General features: G+C 34.7%; 3 protein-coding genes across 5 annotated transcripts; 2 read left to right on the top strand and 1 right to left on the bottom strand.

Annotated features, from left to right (window-relative positions):
• Positions 1-5,025: 5,025 nt before the first annotated feature.
• On the bottom strand, positions 5,026-5,892 carry LOC116134967 (protein GLUTAMINE DUMPER 5). Its single transcript, XM_031420643.1, has one exon. It carries the CDS (start codon positions 5,846-5,848, stop codon positions 5,258-5,260), a length of 591 nt encoding a protein of 196 aa, XP_031276503.1. The 5' UTR covers positions 5,849-5,892; the 3' UTR covers positions 5,026-5,257.
• Positions 5,893-11,417: 5,525 nt separating this feature from the next.
• LOC116134895 (uncharacterized protein At1g32220, chloroplastic) lies at positions 11,418-15,140 on the top strand. The gene is made up of 10 exons (XM_031420581.1): positions 11,418-11,616; positions 12,124-12,238; positions 12,344-12,432; positions 12,628-12,683; positions 12,763-12,818; positions 13,056-13,149; positions 13,886-13,965; positions 14,122-14,164; positions 14,481-14,572; positions 14,803-15,140. The coding sequence occupies exons 1-10, from the start codon at positions 11,561-11,563 to the stop codon at positions 14,980-14,982; spliced, it is 861 nt and encodes a 286-aa protein (XP_031276441.1). The 5' UTR covers positions 11,418-11,560; the 3' UTR covers positions 14,983-15,140.
• Positions 15,141-15,820: 680 nt separating this feature from the next.
• LOC116134899 (transcription initiation factor TFIID subunit 10) lies at positions 15,821-18,956 on the top strand. 3 transcript variants are annotated; one of them, XM_031420586.1, is made up of 6 exons: positions 15,821-15,964; positions 16,054-16,118; positions 16,658-16,720; positions 17,102-17,159; positions 17,234-17,284; positions 18,639-18,956. In XM_031420586.1, exons 1-6 carry the CDS (start codon positions 15,869-15,871, stop codon positions 18,717-18,719), a joined length of 414 nt encoding a protein of 137 aa, XP_031276446.1. In that variant the 5' UTR covers positions 15,821-15,868; the 3' UTR covers positions 18,720-18,956. The 3 variants fall into 3 exon arrangements, with proteins under 3 accessions (XP_031276446.1, XP_031276447.1, XP_031276445.1); XM_031420587.1 differs by lacking the exon at positions 17,234-17,284 and adding an exon at positions 17,826-17,876; XM_031420585.1 differs by lacking the exons at positions 17,102-17,159; positions 17,234-17,284 and adding exons at positions 17,694-17,751; positions 17,826-17,876 and having other exon boundaries at positions 18,639-18,955.
• Positions 18,957-19,235: the final 279 nt, after the last annotated feature.

Genomic DNA, 19,235 nt, shown 5'->3' on the forward strand with positions numbered 1-19,235 from the left:
GGAATTGCTGTGCCATTTTATCATTTTCAGATGGCCATACATAATGGATAATATACAAGTGTTTCTGCCGTTCACGTTTGGGATTAGTTTTGAGCGAGCTTTACAGTCATCCTTCTTGCTCTGATTGCCACTGCTATTTACACATTCATTAAGCTCACTTACTAATTCTCTTGTGGCTGAAACCCTCGTTATCCCTTCTCTGCATGTATAATTATGCTACTGTCGCTTATTGTTAACTGTTTCTAGCTTATAAAGTTACTCCATAAGTGTTGTGCGGACAATCCGGAGAGGATAATTCCCTAGTAGGAGTGAAGATATTTAGATTGGCTCAATTTGAAAGGAAGATATTCATATTGACTTGGACTCCAACTAAGATAGCCATAGATCATGCAATTTCTTAATTCTATATATTTGAATCTTATTTTAACTCTATCATGTACATGAGTGTTATATAAACTCATCTCAACTTGTTTTCTTGGGTGGGGCAATTGTTCTAAGCATATTTTCCTATGAATTTTTTTGTTCTTTGTAAGCTCTCAAAAGCAATAAAATAACAGTGGATGTATGCTCAAGTTCTAACTTACCGAACCACTTTAAAAATCTTTTTGTCATTTACTTTATTACATTTATTATTCATCCACTGCTGGTTATCCATAATCATGCACACATCCATTTCGGTTCTGGTCAACCGGAATTCTCTGATTGGTACAGATTTTGTATCAACATTGGCACTAGAAGGGGGGGCTTGAACACTTTGAGCTCTCTCTGTTTTCCAGCAGTTTCTTTTCATCTTCTAACTGCAAAAAAATCAGCCATGGCTACAATCCATGTCACCAAATCAAACTCTAGAATCGAAGCCGTTGACAGATGGGGAGTATTGACCATTATAAAGTATGAGTCTAGCAAAGTGGTAAACATAAGAGTTGTAGATCTTCGAGTAAGTTTTCCAAAGGTTGAAGAATCATCCAAATCCGAGGTCTGCAACTCAAGTTATTGTCAAGATATTGAAACATATTTCAGATCGTACAACCAGATCTCTTAGATCGCGCACCTAGATCTTTAGCTTCAGATCATGCAACCAGATCGTCAGCTTCAGATCGCACACCTAGATCTCCATGCTTTCTGATCGAGCTCTCTATACTTTCTGATCGAGCTATTATCTCAAATCGAACTCTCTATGCTTTTTGATCGAGTTATGCTCTCAGATCGAGCTATGCTCTCAGATCGAGCTCTCCATGCTTTCTGATCAAGCTATACTCTCAGATCGAGCTCTCCATGCTTTTTGATCGAGTTATGCTCTCAGATCAAGCTCTTTATGCTTTCTGATCGAGCTATACTCTTAGATCGAGCTCTCTATGCTTTCTGATCAAGCTACGCTCTTAGATCAAGTTCTCCATGTTTTATGGTCGAGCAATGCTCTCAGATCAATTCATGCTTTATGATCGAGCAATGCTCTCATATCAAGCTCTCCATGCTTTCTGATTGAGCAATGCTCTCAGATTAAGCTCTCCATGCTTTCTGATCGAGCTCTGCTCTCAGATCAAGCTCTCCATGCTTTCTGATCGAGCTAGGCTCTCATATCAAGCTCTCCATGCTTTTTGATCGAGCAATGCTCTCCGATCAAGCTCTTAATGCTTTTTGACCGAGCAATGCTCTCAGATCAAGCTCTTCATGCTTTCTGACCGAGCAATGCTCTCAGATCAAACTCTCCTTGCTTTTTGACCGAGCAATGCTTTTATATCAAGCTCTCTATGCTTTTTTATCGAGCAATGCTCTCAGATCAAACTCTCCATGCTTTCTGATCGAGCTATGCTCTCAAATCAAGCTCTTCATGCTTTCTGATCGAGCTATGCTCTTAGATCAAGCTCTCCATGCTTTCTAATTTAGATATGCTCTCAGATCAAGCTTTCCATGCTTTCTGGTCGAACTATGCTCTCAGATCAAGCTCTTCATGCTTTTTGGTCGAGCTATGCTCTCAGATCAAGCTCTCCGTGCTTTCTAATTAAACTCCTCGCACTCTCAAATCAAGCATTTTATGCTCTCTGACCGAGCTCTTTATGCTCATTGATTAAGCTCATAAGCTCGCTCATTCGCTTGAGATCACGTGTTCAAGATCTCTTAGATCAAGTTAGGCATAACTCAAGTTCTTCAATTCGAGACTGTAGCCTATAATGTGACAGCCATCCAGATCAAAGACATGAGTTTTTGAAGCGTGATTACGCACTCCAAAAACTAGGGAGCTATTGTTGTGCTGTCAATCCGAAGATGATAATTCTCTATTAAGAGAGAAAATATTTTGATTTGCTCAATTTGGAAGGAAGATATTTAGATTGACTTGGACTCAAACTAAGGTAGCCGAAGATCATGCAACTTCCTAATTCTACATATTTGAATCTTATCTCAACTCTATCATGTAAATGAATGCTATATAAACTCATCACAACTTGTTTTCTAGGGCGGGACAATTGTTTTAAGCAAATTTTCCTAGGAATTATTTTGTTCTTTATAAGCTCTCAAAAGCAATAAAATAACAGTGGACGTAGGTTCAAGTTCTAACTTGCTGAACCACTTTAAAAATCTCTTTGCCATTTACTTTATTATATTTATTATTCATTCACTGCTGGTTATCCGTAATCACGCACATATCCATTTCAGTTCCGGTAGAGTCAATCGAAATTTTTTGGTTGGTGCAGATTTTTATATCAACAATAAGAAAAGTTTTTTTTTTCCTGATTTACAGCCACCACAAAAGGCAGGCTAGTTGCCTGGTTGTTTTATTTATGGATAAATATTATTCGATATCGTCTTACAGATGGAAAACTCACATCTGGTGCTCTGGAGAGAACCTTTACATCGATGTACGTTCTTGTCATTTCGTAGCATACCCCATTTGTGCTTGCACCTTGGAGCTTAACGCAGTGATCAACGCATACATCCTTTGTGCAGTTAAACGTATTACGAAGAATAGGAACTAAGCATGCATTTACCTCTCTCTCCTGCCTTTGTACCTGCACCTCTCATGCCAAAAAAACTATTTGTTGTGAACTCAAAAAGAAACTACCTATCATCAGTTGCTTGAATTTGGACAAAGATTCACCACATGATGAGAATAGCTGCAACAAAACTACCGGAACCTTAAAAGAAGAAGAGCTCGTCATTTGTAAAAGTGAAAGTTAATTGTGAAAACATAATATTTATAGGCCATGTATAATACAAACTGCTGTTGTTTTCTCTTCTATTGATTTACTTGAAGAAGTTCAAACAGATTTGCTAACAAAACTGGGTCACACGTTCTGTAACACCTCATGACTTGATTATTCTATAAGTTAACTTATAGTTTATTAATCTGTCCTCTTATTTAACTAAATGAATTTAAGAGACTAAATGAACTTCACAACATAAGATAAAATATTGAACCACTACCCTTTAGTTGGATGATAAGACTTTAGCCATTTAGTGAGTTATCTAAAAGTTTTGTGTTCAGGTCTACAAAGTGACCACCTATCACATTTGTAATTTATGTGACCCATTTGGTTTGTAGGGTGTTTAATGGATCCCAGAGATTAGTTGAGGTATAATTGATTGCTCAAAATACATTCAAACTGGCCTGGACACCTTGATTATCAAAAAAAAAAAAAAAAAAAAAAAAGTTATTACAATGTAATAACTTTTTTTTTTGGGAAGTATATTACAGGGATCAAAGATAAATAAATCAAATTTGGTAGAGGCCCTTAGTATTGGGCTGCGCATGGGCTAATAAATATATGTCCAATAAGCATTAGCTTGAATTGCCTCTTCTCCATTATTTTCTCAACCGGTATGCATATCTCACTTATTAAGCTAAATAGCCAACCTTAGTTTTTTTTAAAATTTTTTAATTAATCAGAATAAAACGGCACTACATTAAATTAGAGAGGGCAATATTGATTAAATAATAAATACTTATACGTACACATTTTTTTTTTTTATAAACTGATGTGCAATATGATTGGATGATTTAAAAATTAAATATAATCACACACACATATATATTTTGAATTATATATATCGTAATTGAATACATATATGTTTTTCATCCCATTAAATTTTTTTATGCGATAATAGAAAAATGATTACAGAAATTTAATCACATGTGATTTACATATTTTGTAACAACTACTAATCAGAAACATATTTTTACTCATATAAAAGCCTGTATCAAACAGATCTTTTAAAATAATAGTATAATATAATTATGCTCTTGAATTCTCTATACGTATTACGTAATATATGAATTTATTCAAGTCTGAAAGACTTACTGTATTAATTATAAATTATGTGTTTTGATGAAGAAATTTCATACTAATCCAACGGTGGCCAGTGATTGTTCTCAAGATCTACACACTCAGTGCCCTAGCAGCATATTTTATTTTTTAAGTTTTTCATTTAAAAAATAAACGCGGCTCCGCGTCGCCGCACTGGGACAAAGAAAAAGCAAAACCAGCTCCTAAAATTTCACACGTAGCTTTCCAACACCTTCCAACCACTCACAATCCAGCACGTGTCTCCAGCTTACGTCCCAAGAAAATAGCGAGAGGCTGATCTCATCATCAATCAATGCCCTCTCTCTCTCTCTCTCTCTCCCCAACTAACCCCAGCAGTCGCCTGACTTATTCTCCGGCGCCATCACCACGTATGGGAAATTATTTCCCGGCAACATAATTGAGAGAAAGAGTTAGACCTTTGAAAATATATGTGGCTCTGTCATTTTGTTTGCTTTATTCTCCATTAGAAATTAGATTAGAAGTGAAGTGATTATATTATATATCTTCAACAAAAGGTTATTCCATTAACCATAATCTATACGTTATATTATATAGTATCTTTCTTATATGCTATGAGATTAGATATAATATTTAATTTGAACCAAAACTTCCATTTACAGCATTTTATTTTTGCTCTTCAGACTATGTGCACGCCGCAGGTTTATAAATTATACTGTTCTTTGCACTTCACCATAATTTCATTCGGACAAAAAAGCTTGCTCAATTAATCAATATACATAAGCTGGAATTAGCTGTAAAGATAACTCACTCTCATCTCTATTCAATTCATCTCACCAAAATTTACATTTCCCGAATCAAAATGGGACGTAATCTAGAACCCACAAGACCTCAAAATCGAAAAAACGAAAACAAACGAAATTAAAGAAGAAAAAAAGATCTCTTGATGCTCTCTCTACAAAGAAAGAGGCCAAAAAAAGAAGAAGAAGCTCTGGTTACTGGTTTTGTTGTTCTTGGTCTCGTTGGGATTCTTGGTTGTCTCTGCTGTTTTCTTCATGAGGAGTTGTCAATATTGCTTCGTGTTCATCAGCCATCTCTTTCACTTTCTCACCAGTTTCCACTTTCTCTCCCTCTTTGTTTGCAATCATCTCTTTGCCATCACCAAAAGAAGAAACTTTGCTGCACACAGGCGTGGCCAAGAAGGTTGGTTTCACATCACCAGCCATTATAACCAAAACCTTCTCTTCATAAACCTTCACAGCTTTAGCAGAACCACCCTCCTGCTCTTTCTCGCCACTCTCCAAATCCCTGTCACCATTTTGATCACTGCCATCTAAAAGACTCGAAAATCTCCAGTAAGAACAAGCCAAGATCAAGAGAGCAAAAGCTATCAAACCCAGCATCGCCGCTAACCCTCCAAAGAGGTAAGGCACCGGAGAGTGCCATGGAGACCGCTGTTGCGCCACCATTACCGGCGGAGAAAATGAACCTTCAGTTGCTGGTATCGTTGCTGTGGCTGCTGCTGACATCGTCATTGTCGGTGTTGCTGGTGTGGACTGTGCGTTGAACTTGGCAAGAGTTCTCATTTTCTTGATTTGTAAAAGAGAGTTTGAAGATCAAAAAGAAAGAAGAAATGAAGAAATGTGAACGAACCTTGAGAAGTTGAGACGCGAAGGTGAGTTTATTTATAAGTGGGGAAGGTGGGGTAGCGAAAGAGGGAGCTATTTACTTAGTTTTTATTTTATTTTATTATTTTTCGTCGGGGGTCACGGATTAGGCTCTGTTTGGTTGTTGGATATAATTAACCCGGATCCTCTGTATCCGGATAGTGACGTTCGTGGATGTGTTGGTCGGGCCCAGCAGACCAACCATCATGGGCCACCTTCTGAAGTGGGTCCAAGAACGAAAACCAATGGCAGCCCTATGAAATGGGAGAGAATAATTTTTGGAATTTTTAAGGTGCAATGCAATGTCATTGTTTTAACGCATGAAATTGCTATGAACATAACATTTTATTTTTTATTTTTTATTTGTCATTGGGATAGTATGAAATTTATATTATATTCTCAATTTAAAGAGATAAATTCAATGCTACCACTAATTATATTATATTCTTTTATTTCTTTTATTAAAAATGTGTTATGGTGTCAAGTCTCAAATAATCTGCCCATTAATTATAATGTAGAGGTATGGGGGCAAATTGTCATTGCAAAGAGGGAATTAAATTGGAACAATTTGTTTTGTTGTTTAACTAAGTGGGATTTAAGAAATTAGATAAAATCATTGGTGTTTGCTAATAGTGAATCATGCATAGATAATCAACGTCGCTTTTGATTAGAAATAAAGAATAAATTAAATGGGGGTGCGGGGTATTTTTCAAAAGTCAAAAACTGCACTATGGATATGGGTGAAAGATGATGACATGATGTAATATTTTTCGACATTGAAATTAACAATGGAATTTATCATCTTGAGAGAAGCATAATTTGATGGTCCATATCTTAAGCTACAGTGAAAAGGCACTGGTTTTCTGAGTTGAGAGTGATGACATGATCATGAAATGATGTGGGTATAAGGAGGGCAACCATAATCATTAAGTAAAGATAAAAAAACAATAACAATTGTAGGTAAAGTGGCAACAATCGATTCTGCTTTTTCTGATCTCCATATCATCTCTATGTTTCTTCACTGTAATCTCTATCTATTATGCCAATAATCTTCATCGCTTTATTTATAAAATTATTTGAAGATTCGACGCCTTCGATTTTTACACAAAACAACACACAGTAAGGAACAATTGTAAAAGCTAGCCTGACCTGACTGAGATCAGTAAGAAAAGCCTAGAGCATGAATGCATGCATTCGAATAAGATTAATTTATAATTTATATATACTTTATTATCTTGAATGGTTAATTGCTGGCTGGGGTTTCTTTCTCCAGCTAGCTCTCTCGCCCTCATGCATATGCCTGCAACTTCGTATAATTGCAGAAATACTTCTGTTCATGTGCTTAATTTCTATGAACACATTAACAATTAGGAAAAGTATATGAGATTTAATGAATGGCTATTATATCTTGATCGATTTCGATCAAATTATCTACCCACTCCACTTGCCACGTTTTAGTTAGTAATTAATAATAACCTCGTTAGTTCAGAAGTCACATGACACCATGGCATGCAGATGTAGGTAATTCACTCGTGAATTACTGTTGGAGAGCAGTTGCTGACCCACATCTGCTGATTAGAATCGCCATCTTAATCATGTATAATTTTGCATTAGAGAGGTATGTCACATAGACGCAGTAGAGATGGTGGATCAAATTTGTGATGATTTATTGGCAAACAAATCGAGCCTAAGCTCCAGTAACATTAATGGTATACGCAACTGGGTAGTGAAGAGAGTCGTTTTTCCAATGATGAACATACTCACCCAACACAAAAATCTTCTTAGTGTTATTCTACGTAAGCTATTTCGTACATTGGATAGATTCACTGCCAGTGCCAGCCACCTTATCTTACGATTAATCTTCAAAAATCAAGGTGATGAAACTGTTGAACTTGCCTTTCAAGCCACACAAAGAGAGGATCCAACTACACCACTTGGCTATATATATATATATATAATATAAGCACTCATTTTGAGTTCCAATTCATCATCTTCTTCTCACTAAACATCTGAGTACTGATTCTCTTTCACAGACGTTTTAATTTGATCGGAAGTTTATTTATTTATATGAATACTAGTTTGATCTGGGATTTAGAAAATCAAAATGTTCATTCCTCAGTGAGTTGATTAAGTGGTGGTTTAGGTGGGGATGGATGATGTAGAGGGATTGGAACCCAAAATAAAGAAGTTTAGGAAATTGTTTTGTTGGGAGATGAGCGAGGTGCCGAGGCAGGTCGGTGTTGGCGCACCATGATTGAACCCGGCCCACGCCGCCACCATTACTTTATGCTTTGTTTGCCACCCTTTCACTCTCCGCCCGGCAGGCCCCATTGCCTTCGGACTTTACCTCTTTCCTCGCTTGGCCTCACTGTTTTTTCGTATCCAATCACCTAGTGGCCGTACAAGCACTGAGAAGGCAACGCACTCGCTTTGTTTTTATGTGGGTCCTCGGTCGGGTCCCATTGGGTCCTAATTGCTAGTGTGTAGGACCCGTTTATTTCCCATTTTTCAAGTATGCTGTTCCCACTTTTCATCATCTTCCACCCACCAAAACTTTTGTTCATTTCCAATTTAATTCTTGTTTTCTTTCAACTATAATTTTAACATTGGATTGTCACATTTGCCCTAGATTTTTTATTTTTTTTGGAATTTATACTATTCTTTGTCTCCTCACCGATGCTTCAAATATTTTTTTTAGCTTTAAATTTTTCTGAACTTTTTTCCCTTTCTTGCTTCAATATATATTCTGTTCATCTGAAGCAAAGCCACTTGGAGTTGAAATCTGCCCTCGTTTTTATTCTTTCAGTTAATGGAATCATCAATCTTTCTTTCTGTGTTAACTTTAAGCAAATAATCAAACGCCACTTTTGTACTTAGCTTGAGCTTCTTTTTAAGCATAATTTTTAGCTGTAGCACGATCTTTATTATTTAAATCATTGTTCCTTATCATCATAGAAGCGAAACATCATACACCAGAATTCACCTGATAAACATGGATCACGTGAACTCTATAGATCAAACTCATACTATAATTATATGATCATTTGATATTGATATTCCCTATCGCATCAGATCAATGAAACAACATAATTTAATGATAAAAATAAATAATATGACATGTCCACTACATATATATATCCATTATTAAATTGATCACATAACTAAGTACAGTACCTCCATACTTAGTGTTGGTTACTTTATAAATAATTAGAAGATTAGGAAATAATTGTAATACATTCTTTAGAAACCTAAAAAGAGGAGAATAGAACAAATATGTATATGAATATATGAAATATCGTATCTCTATCATCATAGGAATTGTTGATATGATGTGGAATATAAAGTATAGTAAACAAGTAGTGGATAGGCCACTTAGATTGGCTTTAATTAAAGATTCATAATCGTCTAGTTAAACATGTGATCTAGTGTGTTAACGAACTGAAAGGGGGATAGATGAAGATGGAGAACTTTTATAAAGAGTCAGCTATATATTTAGTGTTGGAATCTTTTGTCACAGCACAGGCAATAATGGGGTGACAGAGAGAGCACTGTTCCCCCATTTGGGTGGAGGATTTCAATCCATATCGGCCATGACGTAGCTAGCTTCTCTTCCACATAAGATAACACAAACCCTAAAACAACCTTAAGCAGCCGGTATATATATAACCACATATAGATTTAACCAATCCCTAATATTATCGATTTTGACGTGACACTTCATCTTTGAGTTTGATTCGTCTATCTGTCTATTTCATGTATAATATGATTCTTTATCTTTTAGTTTTAAATCAATCTTGTGATTTGAGAGCTATATCCTGGTTTCTCTTGATTATGAAAAGGGGTTTTTTAAAACTTAAATATTCATGTTTGAATCTTACCTAATAATTTAAATTTAATGAGTTTAAGTTTACAGGTTCTATAATGAATTGAAGCAGTTAATTAGTTGAGCTGATCACCTAACACTTACTTACTAGCTGCTTTTTGGAACTTCTTAATTGGTCCTGGAGTTAGAGAATTAAGTGTGCTTTCATGTGTTTAGCCTCAACATATATACTGGTATGCATCAAGTGAAAATAAAATTAGGTTAAGTAATTAGATGATCTTTCATATTGATATATATGTCGTAAGGTATTGAATCAATCACCTGATCTGGATTGTGCATCAGTATTGCACAAGTTTATCACTGTTTCCCAGAATTTTCCTTTAGTTAGGGATAGCGACTTCAGTTGATTTTCATAGATATATAGTAGTACTATATAAATGCATCAGGTGAGGGACCATGAAATCTTAGATACTCTGTCTTTTTCCACCACTCTGCTGTGCTACTGCTATCAGAACAAGCCTCTCCAACTTGCTCTAGCGAGTGGATTTCAATTCTTTATATTGTTCGACTCTTGAGCTCTTGATCAACCAACTTCTTTTAATTTTTAATCCTGTTTAGATGCATGGTTGGATTTGTATTTTCTAGCTCAAGTTTCATATCCAGTGTGGGAGGCCACCATATAATCCATATTACTTTTGTTTTGGTTTAGATGAATAATTAAAGAGTATCTTCATATTTTGGATTCGTTTCAGTTGGCAATTTGACACTGGAATATATGATCAAATCTGCATGTTATTTAATTATTCCCTTATTTAATCATCTCAATATGCACAATTAGTTTGATAATTACTGGTCATACTTATAACCTCAAACACTGATAATCTTATCAACCAACTCACATGGTAAGTAATACATCTTCTTGTTATTATTATTATTATTTTTTTTTTTTATGATTAGAAATGTTCGGACCAGTTTACACGTATCTTAACTATTATCCTAAGACCTTGAAACTATCGGTCGAATAAGAATTCCAGTGATTACCGCTATTAACAATCGTCGAGAGATTCGAATTCAAAATCTTTTGAATAACATACCTAAAAGTTTTTATTGAATCATCGATCACCTAGATGTAATTACATTTTTTTGTGATTTCTCATTCTAAAATTGATGATTAATGAACAGGACTTACACGATGAAAATGAATTATTATCAGAAAAAAAAAAAGAAAAAAGACAGAGAGAGAGAGAGATTGCTTTTCCAGTTGTACGTAAGTTGTTTAATAATCCTTATATAATAAGGAAGCCTAAGATATAAAATTATTTATATTAAATTTTTTAAAATAAATTTAATTATTAATGGGGTTTACAAATAAATTTGATGGGACTTAAATAAGCCCACTGTTTTCAATTTTGGGCCAACAAGGCTTATCTAAATGGCCTGTAATTTTGTCCGAGGCCGAACTTTTGGATGATGTAATTCAGCCCAATGAGGCCCATTAAACTTCATTTAGGCCCATTAAATTTGGGAGTACCTACAATTTGTGGAGCCCAAGCCAATGATCATCAGAACAAATGCACGCGCTCACGCGCATCTTACCGTCTACCGAAATGTGTCAAGTGTCAACACTACCCTTATTATCTCTAGGCTCGCATCGAGCCACATGTGTTATGCTACCTGTCATCAGCGTTACGCGCCATGTGTTTTTCTCTGTGAACAAGCCATACTTCTCCAGTTCTCGGGGCCGAAAACCGGTTTAAACGAAATTAAGAAACAAAATATTAGAGTGAACAGAAATTGAGAAGTATCAAATGAGGACCATCGTGTCACGGTTGATCCATTCAAAACCATCACCGTCTGGACTCTAGTAAGTAAATCTTTTCTTCTTTATGTTTCTTATAAAGTTACAAAATTTCATCGGTGTTGTTCTCTTCGGTTACGTATGATTATGCGTTTTCTTTTTTCTGGGTTTTGGAAAATTTGCATATGTATGTGTTTAGTTTTTGAGGTAAAAGAGTGGAGCTGAAGTGAATTTGCATTCTCAGTATAACTATTAAAATCCAAAGCTTGTGGTGGGAAATATTTTGTGCATTTTACTAATGAATCATATAAACTATTGATTTGAGTTTCTGGGAATATTTCGTTACTTATGGGTTTGTTTTACCATCATTGAATCCAATGCGGTACATAATGTCTCTGTGACTCTACTTTACATAGCACATCATTGCACTTTCGTTTTGTCTTTGGCTTGAATTCTGTAAGTGGCATTTGTTAGCTGTGGTGAAAAAATTGAATGAATTAATGAATGCCTTCTCTCGCTAATTATTATGAACTGTGTCGTAGTTTTCCTGTACTCACATTTCTATTGAAACAGTGCGGTGACTGCGTCAAGGAATGGGAGATATCTGTCGAATGATTCTAATAAGGTTGATGAACTTAAGGTTGAGGAAGCGGAAACAGTAGATGTGCCCCCGTCTCCATCAGAGAAGGTAATGTTGCAGCGAAGAATTTGCTTTCCCATCCCTGTGATTTGTTGTTTTATTGTATGCTTTGATTGCTTTCCTGCATTTTGACTGACATGTAATTTGATTCAGTTACTTGTTTTGGGCGGCAATGGGTTTGTTGGATCACATATTTGTAGAGAAGCTTTGGACCGTGGTCTCACTGTTGCTAGCCTTAGCAGGTATTAGACTCCTCTATGATTATAAATCACTTGTAGGCTCTGATTGTTGGTTATTGTTAACCAAGTGGATGCCAATAATTTTGCCTCCATATGCTAATATTTGCCGGTTAAGTTAACACTTACATAGCCTTTTAATATCTTGTATAGCATCTTATTCATCCTATTTTCATTAAAGTGAGTGTTTCTTTCTTTCAGGTCTGGTCGATCATCTTTACATGATTCCTGGGCTAACAATGTAATTTGGCATCAAGGTACTAATTCTTGGCTAGTGCTTATCATGAGGACCTTATACTTGATAAATAATAACTGTAATCTGTCTTGCAATTCTAGGAAACCTTCTTTCACCTGATTCATGGAAGGAAGCTTTGAATGGGGTGACTGCTATTGTAAGTTTCCTATTAATCCTTCAATAGAGAGCTAGTTTGGGAATGACAAATCTATGCTTGTGGATACACACACACTAACTCTTTAGGACAGTAGGGAACTGTTTTTAACTGCATAAAAATTCTATTTGTTATATAATTATTTGATTTGCTAGTTACTTTGGATCTGATCATCTTGTCATTATTGCTTTCACTAGTGAGATGATAGTTTCTCTGGCTAACTTGAATTTAATATTCTAGATCTCCTGTGTTGGTGGTTTTGGATCCAACTCTTACATGTATAAGATCAATGGGACTGCAAACATCAATGCAATTAGAGCTGCTTCAGAAAAAGGTATAAATATATAGTTGTTTAGCTTGTTTTTTTTTAAATTAAGTTAAGGTGATATCTACAAAAGGTGGTTTAGAATTGTATGAATGATATTTTCCAAGAAGCATTAGACAAAACATATTACTGATGACTGATGTCGTATCTCATCCAATGTGACACAGTCAATAACTTAAGAACTCTGAAAGTTGAAAGTTTTTCTAGTAGTAGTCTATTATACACCAAGAGAATGGGATTATTTTGCCTCAGGTGTACCAATTGCTCTTTACGATCTTTAAATGCAACTGAGGTGTGCTATTGTTTACATAGTGAGGCTTTTTCTTATGTTTCTTTGTTCTTGTTTCTTAGTGCTTATTTTCATGCTACTTAATAACCTTAGGTAAGTAAAATACAGTTAAAAATTCTTTAACCTAGCAGTTTTCACAATATAATACCTATTTTCTTTTGAACTTCAGATCAGATCACTTGACGGTTCCTTTTGTTTGACATGCTCTTAAATAAAATTCTATCAGAGTGGGAAATTATTTTTTGGCCTTCTTTATTTGTGAAATTTTACTTTATATAGATTTGGCCAATCATGTATAGAAACATGATCTGGTTATTTGGGAGTGTTGGGAAGGTGGTAACAAACACCTGCTCGGTAGAGTGGACTATTAAAGAATGGAGTTTGATTCTTTCAATGCAATATATTAATTTACCCAATTTCATTGGTTGATTGACCCTTCATTTTTTTTTCATGCAGGTGTAAAAAGATTTGTTTATATATCTGCTGCTGATTTTGGCATAGCAAATTACTTGCTGCATGGATATTATGAGGGAAAGGTAATCTTTTCTGGTATTGCTGGTAGTTAATTGGTATTAAGAATCAATAGAAGCTGTTGAGAATTGGAATGGTCTTATTTCTTAAATCTTATAATTATTATTTCCCAAGGATCCAAATAACCTTCATTCCTAACCTTTTATTTTCATTTTGTATAGAAATCTGCTGAAACAGAGTTACTGACCAAATTCCCTTATGGAGGTGAGTTTTCTCATCTCAAGTAGTAAGCTTTTAGTAGTTCTCTAATTTGTTGCTCTAGTCTTAATTCAACTATATAAGAATTGAGAGAGGAACCAACAAGTGTAGATTTTTTTTTTGAATTTGAATAGCAGTATCAATTTTGAAAAAGCCAGCTATGGATTTGCGATGTATAGGTCTTTGTTAGTATGATCTAGTGTTCTACTACCACTAGCATGAGAAACTAAAATTGTTTTGTGGTTTGCGCTATGGAGACTGAATTTTCAGGTAATAGTTCTAGTGTGTTACTAACATTCACATGTCTTTCTTTATTTTCCAGGAGTGATTTTGAAGCCTGGGTTTATATATGGAACTCGAACTGTTGGGAGCATGAAAGTACCTCTAGGCGTAGTTGGTTCTCCTTTGGAGACGGTAAATGGCTTGTGCTTCATATCATATATTTATCTGTTTCTATTTTATGTTGATGCAGTTGCTATTAAACATTGAAAAAAGACTCTAGATTTTCTGCCCTAAATATAAATCAGTTTTAGTTTTTGCTTTAGCAGAGGAAAGATATGAGAGTCAAAACTCAACTTTTATAATGCGTCAGGGAACTTAATGTCTCATGGGTTATTGATTAGCTTATACTGAAACCTCAACAGGTTCTCCAACACGCTAAACCATTGAATCAGTTGCCGCTTGTTGGACCTCTGTTCACTCCTCCTGCTAATGTCACTGCCGTAGCCAAAGTTGCTGTGAGAGCTGCAACTGATCCTGTGTTTCCTCCTGGCATTATCGATGTCCACGGAATTCTACATTATTGCCAACAGAAGTCGAGATAGATTTGTTCAACTCTTTACCTTCTTTTTCCCTTTTTTCATCAATATAGAGCTGTCAATACTAGACGACAATATTTTCTTGTTAAATGGAACTTCACAGAATGTTCGGCGTTCCGAGTTTGAGTTTTTGGCAAACTGAGATTAAAGATTTGTTTCAGTCTGTGTTCTTTAACGCAATAAAATCCTCCAAAGTCTGCATATATGTGTTTGCAACATCCATTTAAATTGTTAATTGGCCTCCTTTGTAATAATGCTTTGTGCCTTTGGATTACAACGACTTGAAAGAAATTGCAAACCTACACAAGGCCATGTGAAGGTTTCTATTACAAAGTTTCTATGACAAATCAGTGAATATGAACATTTTATAAATTTTTAGGTTTTTATTTATAAGTTTTACGGTAAGAGTTTACAAATTATTATACTATTATATCGTTGAAAAACCCAAAGTTAAATATAAACAAATTATTTTGCATATTCCTATAAATTATAATTTTTATACATTTTTTTTAGTAACTGACATGTCTGGATTACGCATAGTTCGAAAAATCTTTAAAGGGAGCTATTGAGCTTAATGGAAATTTGAATTTGAGATCATGCGTTCTATTAATTTGTAATCCTCTTAGTTTGCCTATGAGCGGATAATTTTTATACATATTATGATTTAGGGGTCATAGATATTAAAGTCGTATTAAGCAGAAAATTTATTATTTTATATTATAAATATTTAAAAATGAACCTTATTATATTTTTATTACTATTAATATTTGAATTAAAAAAAAAAAAAAATTCAGCATAAGTGAAATAAGGATTAAAGGCGCTATATATAAATAGATCTAGAGAGAGGTGGTTAATTTTGGAAAGGGTAAGGCCAGAGTAAAAGAAAGAGAAGATGAATCATAACCACCAGCAATCGAGCGACGGACGTCACGACGACGATGCTGCTCTCACCGACTTCCTCGCTTCTCTAATGGACTACACTCCCACTGTAATTTTCTATTTATTTATTTATTTTTTCTGTTTCTTTCTTATTTACCGATTCGTCTCTGTTTTAATTTCTTTTTCTTTCTTTAACAGATACCTGATGAATTGGTGGAGCATTACTTAGCAAAGAGCGGTTTTCAATGTCCCGATGTTAGATTGTAGGTATTTCTTCTTTATTTTTTTTCGATTTTAAACATGAATTTTGTTCCTGGGGTTTCAAATACTTCTTCCGAACCTTGTTTTTAGGTGGCTAGTGTTGAATCCTGAATTAAGAGCTCGAGGAAAGTGCTGACTTAGCTATATATGTTTCAAGTTCTTATCTTGATATAGCATAGTTTTGAAATTTTTTGAAGAAAAAATAAATAAAAGAAATAAACCGTTTGAAACAAATCTTTATTTTATTTGGAAGGAAGCAAAATTTCAGGAAGGCTGAAAGTTATGTTTCTTCTTGTAGCTTTTTTGTTGGTGTGCTTTCCAATTTGAAGGAGTTAACTTACATAAGTGATTTACCTGTAGTGAAGCTGTAGACTTTATGCTGAAGCTTTGCAAAATCTATGCTTTTGTTGCTTAACTGTTTGTTTAGCTTAATTCTTGACGCTAAAACTCCAGCTTTTTAATTTTTGTTGATTGTTTGTCCTTTTCCTTTGAATATCGTATATTGTCAAGTTAAATTAACTTCATATTTTATTTCTTTCAGAATTAGGCTGGTAGCGGTTGCCACGCAGAAATTTGTTTCAGAAGTTGCAAATGATGCTCTTGTGTATGCTATTAACTTTTTCTCCTTGTGTTCTTGCTTTGACCTAAATTCCAAGGCTTTTTTATGAGTTGGATGAACGTACCTGAAAGCTATGGTTTTCAAATGAACTTGCGATTAAGTTGGCAAACATGTAGTACAACATTTGTGGCACATTCTACCACACACAAAATCTTGGGGTTGAAATAATTTGGAATCTATGTTTTTTTTGTTTTTTCTACTGGGATCTAGCATTTTGTTAATTACATCCAAAATTTTCCAATTCAACTAGTAAATCTGCCTATAAACTATTTTAAGAGTTTGCTGTGTAGTGGTTATCTTGTTTGTTTGTGTTAATTTGGAATTATTGTTGGAAGATTTATAACGCAGTTATGCACCCTAATGTAGGCAATGCAAGGCAAGGCAGGCAGCAGTGGTCAAGGACAAAAGGGAGAAGCAACAGAAGGTGCTCAATCTTTTGCTTTTATTTTAAGAATGTACTGCTTGTTTTTGACTTGTCTAATCTTTTTGTTGGAACAGGACAAGCGCTTAATCTTGACAATGGAAGATCTTTCAAAGGCACTGCGTGAGGTAATCACTAAAATGTTTATATCATCTTTTTTTGAGAGTCAAATTTCTTTGCTAGTCTCATCACAGTTATATTTTTCCTAAGAACTCGAAGTGAGGAATTTATCTCTCTGGTTTGTATTGGATGTCAAACTCTGCAATTTAACGTTGAAACATTACATGATATTTGTATGAGTTGTTGAGATTTTTGGAATGAGAAACATTGGAAGTGTTTGTCTCTTTGAGANTTTTTTTTGTTTTTTCTACTGGGATCTAGCATTTTGTTAATTACATCCAAAATTTTTCAATTCACCTAGTAAATCTTCCTATAAACTATTTTAAGAGTTTGCTGTGTAGTGGTTATCTTGTTTGTTTGTGTTAATTTGGAATTATTGTTGGAAGATTTATAACGCAGTTATGCACCCTAATGTAGGCAATGCAAGGCAAGGCAGGCAGCAGTGGTCAAGGACAAAAGGGAAAAGCAACAGAAGGTGCTTTATCTTTTGCTTTTATTTTAACAATGTACTGGTTGTTTTTGGCTTGTCTAATCTTTTTGTTGGAACAGGACAAGCGCTTAATCTTGACAATGGAAGATCTTTCAAAGGCACTGCGTGAGGTAATCACTAAAATGTTTATATCATCTTTGTTTGAGAGTCAAATTTCTTTGCTAGTCTCATCACAGTTATATTTTTCCTAAGAACTCGAAGTGGGGGATTTATCTCTCTGGTTTGTATTGGATGTCAAACTCTGCAATTTAACGTTGAAACATTACATGATATTTGTATGAGTTGTTGATATTTTTGGAACGAGAAACATTGAAAGTGTCTGTCTCTTTGAGAATTTCTTCATACATGTGGGATGATTATGTGACTCTTAATGTAAAGTCAAACTATATCATTGATGTGGCCTTTTGTCATTTTCATATGATGAACATATAACTATTATGCTTGTACTACTTGTGGGATAAATTACGTGCATCAATGATGTTTGAGTGGAACTAAATTTAACATAGCTTGAATCAATTATTTTGTTGTTTGATATCACCTTTAATTTTGACTATTAGGCAGATTAAGGGGTTGAAAGAAACAATATTTGAATGTCTTTTAGCATGTTATATATGCCATCAAATGGTTTTGGACATGGTTAATTTTCTTTAAACTGGAACTTCAGGTTGTAATAAGGTTTAGTTGTATAAGGTTGTAATAAATCTTATGGTCAGGGTGATAGTATATGCAATCGGTCTAATTTCCTGATGTCTAGTTAAGATATTGAGAAAACCATAATTTTTTTAATGTACAGATGTGCTTTAATTTTAATTTCTCTTTTCCCATTTATATTTCACTTAATGGTGATTCCATTTTTATATTTGAATGAGCAGCACGGTGTGAACGTGAAGCACCAGGAGTATTTTGCTGATAGCCCATCAACTGGGATGGATCCTGCTTCAAGAGATGAATGAGCGAAGCTGAACATATAAAACAAGGTCTTTATGGTTCTATGTACTGTGCTAATAACATCTCTGCCGCTACTGCTGGCGTATAACCCTTCTGCATATTGTTTGTATTGTGAGGAAACAATTAATTTTTAGTGTAGTAGTTAACTAGAAATCTTGTACATTTGGTTCATATTTCTGAGTAATTGTTTTCCCAATTTAAAGACATTTAATATTTGATGTAACAAAGTGATGCTTTTATCTTTTCTTTCTTTTATTCAGTCACCTATAGAACAAAGTTTGTCTAATACTATACAGGGTGACGTATCAAACATGCCTTAATAAAAGGAATTCAATGAACTAATTAATCGAAAATTTTGGGGTAAATTACAAATGATTACAGATCAAATGAAGTCATCATCTCGGGAGGTTCCTTGGAGATTTGCCATTGACCGTTCTTTGTGCTTATACATTTTTCTTTAATTTTTCATTCTTTGAAGGCGTCTTTCTTCCTTACAACATCGAGCTACCCATATTGAAAGT

This window comes from Pistacia vera, unplaced genomic scaffold (assembly GCF_008641045.1).
Source record: "Pistacia vera cultivar Batoury unplaced genomic scaffold, PisVer_v2 Contig292, whole genome shotgun sequence".
In the NCBI taxonomy this organism is placed as follows: domain Eukaryota; kingdom Viridiplantae; phylum Streptophyta; class Magnoliopsida; order Sapindales; family Anacardiaceae; genus Pistacia; species Pistacia vera.